General features: G+C 35.6%; 1 protein-coding gene across 2 annotated transcripts; it reads right to left on the bottom strand.

The window, feature by feature from the left end:
• Nucleotides 1-3,888: 3,888 nt before the first annotated feature.
• Nucleotides 3,889-6,046, bottom strand: LOC122075448. 2 transcript variants are annotated; one of them, XM_042640480.1, is made up of 4 exons: nucleotides 5,175-6,046; nucleotides 4,704-5,090; nucleotides 4,358-4,577; nucleotides 3,889-4,273 (listed from the first exon to the last, which is right to left on the bottom strand). In XM_042640480.1, exons 1-4 carry the CDS (start codon nucleotides 6,001-6,003, stop codon nucleotides 4,258-4,260), a joined length of 1,452 nt encoding a protein of 483 aa, XP_042496414.1. In that variant the 5' UTR covers nucleotides 6,004-6,046; the 3' UTR covers nucleotides 3,889-4,257. The 2 variants fall into 2 exon arrangements, with proteins under 2 accessions (XP_042496414.1, XP_042496416.1); XM_042640482.1 differs by having other exon boundaries at nucleotides 3,889-4,270.
• Nucleotides 6,047-7,082: the final 1,036 nt, after the last annotated feature.

The raw sequence follows: 7,082 nt of genomic DNA, 5'->3' as shown, positions 1-7,082 counted from the left end.
AAAAAAAAAAACCAAGGTTGAGATTATTCAACCAATGCATCTCTTCTATTATGACTTTCAATTTGATAGGGAAAGCTTTATAGAATTCAAGTTAATGATCCTTTAACTGACCATCAAAGAGAAGAAATCAGAAATATATACAAAGGTGATCGGAGAGACTCGGCATGGTAGGTCACCTTTTTGAAAGTTGTGGATAGAAAGGAATATTAGATAGCGGGTCACACTCGAAATTTAGGAGTCGTACTCAAGGATTAAAGTATCGATATCGGTCATCGTATCGATCGGTCAAAATTAAGATACGTATCGGAGGGTATCGTATCATATCGGAGATACGCTAAAGATATGCACATAAATGGATAGGGAACACTTTTTTATACACTTTTGCATAAAAAAAATAGTTAAAAAAAAAACTATATATAACATGTAGAATGCATAAATACTTAAGTAGAGGGTATCGTATTGATAGACAAATATATTGAGTTGAAAATGTTCAAAATGATGAGGTTTGAGTTTCTTACAGTTTTTTCTTTCCTCATTGCCATTGCCACTGTGATGAGTGTCGTGGTGGTTCAAATCCTTGGCTAGGACCTTCTTATTCAATAGGAGCAACTACGATGATATTCTGCAATTGTCGAATATAGGCACAATATTTACCTTAGTCGAAATATTTATGGTAGTGGGTCTCCATGGACCAATATATTTGAGTAGATATGAGAAATAAAAAAAAAATGAAACCCTCACTTTTTTGGGGAAAAAATGTGGGTTTTATTTGAAATCATGTATTTAGTAATTATAAGTTATGATATTATTTTTAAGAGTTAAATGAACTAAATTTTCTTTAAAAAAAATTTTTTGTGGGGATTTTTTTTTTAAATTAATTTCAGAATAAAAAAATTAAAAAATATATTTTTTTTTGAAAAAAGTAAAAAATTTCCATGGAAGTTGTAGAACACTTGTTTTTACATAACATATAAAAAATCTAGAAAATTGTTGGTGAGAGTGTGAAGTGTTTCTTTCAAACAACAAAAAATTCACACTTAAGTAGTTGTATCGTACCGATACAGTACGATACGGCTCGATACTGCACGATACCTTCGATACGTATCGATACGGCACCGATACGTACCGATACTCTCGGAATTTTCAGATTTTCAAAAGTTCGTATCGTAGAGTATAGTACGTATCGGTATCGATACGGTACGGCATGATACGATGCGTACGATACGTCGATACACAAAAAGATGCCCAAAATTTCCTGTAGCGTATCGATATGTATCGTGTCGATGCCTATCGATACGGATACGTATCGGCCGATACGACACGATACACACTGATACTTAAAACCATGATCGTACTTAACAAATCAAAAAGAAGATTCCCGAAACTTGTGGAAACAACAAAGGGAAGAAACACAACAAGAGTAAGGACTAGGGAGCATGGGCAAGAAAGAGAGCACCTAAAAAAAAAGGCTCTTCCAATAGCCATTTCATCCTCTATTTTATAGAAGGAAAGCATTTTTTGGACATGCTTGCATAAAATCCCCCAAAGGAGTCAACTTTCACATTAATTTTTCAGACCTTGGCCATTACTAGTCAACCGATTCCTCCAAATGGTTATAAGAGCAAAAAAACACATGCTTTTAGATAACTTTATCTGGATTTTAGTCATACATGTCTGATAAACCGTTGGACCATTCTCCTATTTTATCGTAGAAACGCAATCCTAAAATGATACAGAAGATAATGGAAAAACAAGAATAAATAATGCACACAAATTTACGAGGTTCGACAAGATTGGCTACTTCCCTAGTGAGATGAAATCCTGCTTCATTATTAATGAAGAATAAGATTACAACGCTCGTCCCTTACACCTCTCAGTATTGCTTGCATTAGCGGGACCAATACTCCTTGGATGAAACTGTGACGGAATAAAAGACATTGTACACCAATATTTTATGCTATCTCAAAAAGATGCATGAAAGATAAAACCATGCACACAAACTTGTGGTGTATAACAATTTGGATAAAATCAACCATAGATAAAGTATTTTGAATCTTAAAATGCTTTTGAAATACAACAATGTAAAAAGCATATGATGAGGAAGGAATACTATTTTGGGTAGATTTATAGTAAAAATTTTAATTTAAGTAACTTGATTAAACAAAAAATTAGGTGAATAATTTGATATAATGAAACCCATTATTATACTTTGACACATTGGAACCCATTATTAAATAATCTCTTAATTTTTCAATTAAAAACTAAACTTGTATTTATCTTCTTTTTTTTTGAAACTATTATTGATCCGCTATCAACTCATGCCATTCAAGGCAAAATAATGTCTTCAGAAGTTTGGTGCATTTAGAATGTTGGGCCAATTAGAGATCAACCAAATTTTGATATGTTTGTGAACAAGATCTGTCCCAAAGGAAAAGTTTTTATTAATCAGATACCTACAAAATATGAGAGAATATTCCGAATACTCAAGTGCGAGAAAGAAATTGTCAATTGCGCATCATCTTAAAGAAAAATATAACTAATTGGGATTTTATAAAATGTTGGAGGGTTTCACGATGTCAGGGTAAGAAGGAATCCATCTATACATTGAATTTAGAAAATCCATATGGTCTCCATATGAGTCCTACATGATCACAATCGGGGAGAGAATATCAATGTGGACCCGACTATTTATTATGTGAGTTTGGTAAATTGGAATCTTCAACAGGGGCCGAATCGATCCTGCAATTGGCAAGCTGTCAACTCTCCATTGTTCACCAATGGAGAGCTTCCAATCGGCAAACTCTCAACTCTCCATGGACGTTATCTCAGCTGAAGAGGGTTCTTCGCCATAAGCAAGAACTTCATTTGAGGCGACATACCCCACTGCTCTCGCCGAACTCGGGGGCCTCGAAACCCTTGATCGTAGTTACAATCAACTCAGCGGCTGGATTCCTTCGTCCGTCGGAACAATCTCTGGTTCAGTCCCTTTCTTCCCTTTGTAAACCCTAACCTCAGGGGTCCTGTGTGGCTAATTCGCTCGGCGAACATCAGGCAGTTACTATATCGGACCAAGTAAATGGTGGTTGGTGGTTGATTCGTTGATGTGGGTTGACACCTAAGCTACTGTATGCCATGATCGGATCGCATAGGGCTCTTTCTTCCTCTCCAGTGCAAGACGGAGCAAATCACGACTCAACCATCTTAACTCGGGTAGTTTTTTTTGTTGCGGAGCAGGGTAGGACGGGGTAGGCGGAGATGCAGAGGGCAAGGTAAGGGTGGTGGTGGCCTGGTGGGGAAGACGGTGGGCTGGTGGAAGAAGAATACACGGGAGAGGGGATAAGGGTAATTTGGGGTTTTTAAAATACGAGATTGAAGTTGTATGGGAATTTACTATCACTGCCCTACACATTGGCTTATATTTACAAAAGTTTCCCTATTTTTTGTATCTTTTATATTTTATATTTTTATTTATTTTTGGATACTCTCCTGTTTTTGGATTTTTACATCTCGTTCTTCCCAAATTATCCTTTCTTTACCTAGATCTTATTAAACTTTTTTCAAATTGATTGATTAAAAAATGGCAATGTGGAAAAATGGCACAAATGAAAGCCCTGATTTAGTAGCTGGTATTGAATTGTTCAATTCAGTTATCCGTATTAATATTGGTTGATAACGATACCAATTCATACTTTTATTATCTTTTTAATCTCTGAAACTACGTGTGGCAACCCTAACGAGTAATATAATATTGAGATCGATATCAATTCAAATTAATAATTTGGGAAATGATTAGGAAAAAAAAAAAAAAAAAAAAAAAAAAAGGGAAAAGAAAGTTGGCAGTTGCTATCAAAGCCCCTGACTGTAAGATTCTCACATCATCAACTGCAATTATTTATACAAATCTGTCAAATTCTTATCCAATTGTTCAAAGTAGACATCACTTCCTGATTCAAGAAACAACTTAATGAGAATACATGCAGTTTCTACAAGCTAAAAACTAGAAAATTTCAATTAGGAGTCCTTAAGAAGGTGGGAAAAAGCAATTAGTCCAAGCTCTTATAACTTTTCCTTCTGTGAAGTCTATACTGTTCAGCTTCTCTTGGCACCATTTAAGTTGAGCAGTGGAAATGATGGACATTTGAAGCACTCTTGATATGAGTTTCATGTCTATCATGCTAAAAAGAGTCTCCCTTCTTTGATTATGTTCAACTAGCTTAGCTCTTTTCAACCAGCATTTCTTTTTCCTCTGCAGATCCTTCAGGTATAATTCCTTCTTCAAAAATAAAGAAATGTTAATATGATGGCAATTTTTTAAAAAGCCATGGGGATTTGATATTAACAATCAGTTGAGGCTTACTTTTTGAAGTAGCTTTGTGAGTTCAAATAAAAGCTCCAAGTCTTTTGGATCTTCCACTGGTTGATGACTCCACAGATAACTTCTAAATTTCCACCATGATTTCTTATTGTCTGTGCTATAAAATTTGAAAATGTCATAATGGACTTCTCTATGGTTTCTAGCACATCACTTGCTCCCATGGCTTCCCCTTCCCTTGATTCTTCTTCTCCCTCGGAACAGCCTTTAAGGACAACATTTGAGATGGAAAATTGAAATATCATCCAAGGGATAACCAAAATAATCTCTTTTGGAACTATATAAGATTTAGTATTGGAGTATGGACCAAGGAAAATATAGAGTTAAATACCTGAAACCTCTGGAACTTGGAGAAGACTTTTCAGTGAGAACCTTCCCTGCACATAATTCCAAAACCTTTTGCCTTGTATACTTTCATATTCCATGAACCTCTCTAACAAAACTTGAAAATTTTGGAATTCTCCTGCTACATTTTCATAAAAGACACCCTTTTGGAGACCAGTACATGCAAGTGCCTCAACCTTTCTGTATTGATGATGCAGGGCCTCCCAACACAAGCATGATTGACCCACATAGACCATCTCAAAATCATTTTCTAGGCTTCTTAAAAGTTTTCTTCTATCCATTTTGCTCCATGAGAGAAATGGAGCAGAGAAATCTATAGGCTCTATGCTCTCAAACGAACTTGGAGTTCCCAATTGCTTGTTTAAGATTGAACCTACACTGAACAAGTGGATGGTTAGTTGGAGATCAAAACATACTCACTACAAGGAAGAAAAAATGCCTCATAATGATGACATACTTATTCCACAGGTTCTTTCATAATTGAGTAGATCAAACCATTTCATCCTTTCAATGTACTTAGCATAGAATGGATCTGATTGATTGTTTTCTTTTTCATTCTCTGTTTCTGCTTCCATATCATTCGATTCAGAGATCAAAACACTGGATGAAAACTTGTTCATGTCCATATCTTCTTCATACATGTTGACTCCTAGTTCTCTTTCATTTTGTGCTGCTTCTGCTAAAATTGGCTCGGGGCTATTAATATCTGAGAAAGATTCATCCATGTCTACATCTTCATCTATATTGACATCTGATCCATCTCTTTCATTCTCAGCATCTACTCCTGTAATTTGTGATGCATAGCTTTGAAGAGAAATTGAGGACTCATTCTCACTCATATCCCCATCCACATGAACAATTAATTCTTCCTTGATACTTTCTTTCAATTCAAACCAATTTCTCTCTACTTCTACACTCTTCATCTTGCGTGAAGTGGGTAGAACACCTGGATAACAATTACGCAAGATGATTGTTTGAATTGGGTTAGAATTTTCAGGAATTTCACACCTAATAACCACTTCTGCAGCCCTGTAGTTGATTGAAAGCAAAAGTATTCTGAGATACGTTAAAAATTTAGACACTTGGGAACTCAGAAACCAAACAATTCTGAAAGGAAAAAATAATACAGCCAACATCTTTCCTCCAAATACTCCAATCCATGAGAAAGCTTGACAGAGTATGAAGATATGACGATGGATGAAAAAGCTCAAACGAATCCACTTCTCATCTCCAACAGGGCTGAGAACATACTCAATAAGAAACCAACAAGAGAAAAGCAAACCCATCTAAACTCAAAGCTTCATTATCATCTTCTAACCACTTGGGGAATCTAGACTTTTACATGTAGCCAGGATTTGGCTCCTTTCTCTTAGTATCATATAGTCTTCAATGCTTGTTAAGAAAGAAATGAGTAGGAAATTAGTCCCCCATCATAAGAAATTGATATTTGGTAGTGGGTCATTAAGTAATTAATTACACTTGCACACTTAATCTCCAAGACAGACAAAGCTTGGCTTATAATATACATTTTGAACATCTTTGACTAGATAAGCCTTGTCTAACATCCCAACTTCAACCCAAATTGGGGGATTTGACATCATTTAATCTCTCAAAATTCAAAGCCTACTTTGGTTGCATTATTATTGTTAGGGAAAATATCTGAAAAACCCTTCATAGGAAGATTCATGTCCCAAAAAACCAATTGTTTGGATTTTGTATCTTTTAAAACTGTAGACCTCTCTCACCTCCTTCTCACATTCCTCCACACCTTGAGAGAGAGGATAGAGGATTCTATCTTCTGTGGACCTAGGTTGATTATTGGTTAATATTCTTTATGTGGAAATCCCCGCCCCCCTCCATTAATCTAGGTTCAAAGATTAGTCTTTTGAACCCCAAAAAGAAAAACACAGATTTGTGGAAATCTTTGTTTCTTCTCGATTCCATTCTCTGGCTGATTCCTTCATTCCAATCCAATTCGAATTGAAATCGATGAGCCTGAACTGTGTACTCAGTTGCTGGGAGAAAATCTCAGTGGCCAATCTTGACATTTTCTTCGTGGCGATCATGTCACTTCAGGATTCTTTCCGTGATTACGTTATGGCCCATGGCCGATATGACTTATCAGTTAGTCAATTGCTTTTATACTTAAACCTGATTACCTAACTAACCAAACTATTGCAGGTACCTCTCTCTCTTTCTTTGTCTACTCAAAATGGATAAACTGGGAATTATTAATTCAATTTTTTTTTCCTTTCCTTCCTGGGAACTGGAACACGGAATGGATTTATAGTTGAATCCAAAAGGTAATTTATTTATCGACTTGTTCTAAGCAGATCTTATATATAAAAAAAAAAAAAAAAAAAAA

The sequence above is a fragment of the Macadamia integrifolia genome, chromosome 4 (genome assembly GCF_013358625.1).
Source record: "Macadamia integrifolia cultivar HAES 741 chromosome 4, SCU_Mint_v3, whole genome shotgun sequence".
NCBI classification, from domain to species: Eukaryota; Viridiplantae; Streptophyta; class Magnoliopsida; order Proteales; family Proteaceae; genus Macadamia; species Macadamia integrifolia.
Note: the sequence above shows the minus strand (reverse complement) of the source record. Positions and strands in the feature narration are given on the sequence as shown.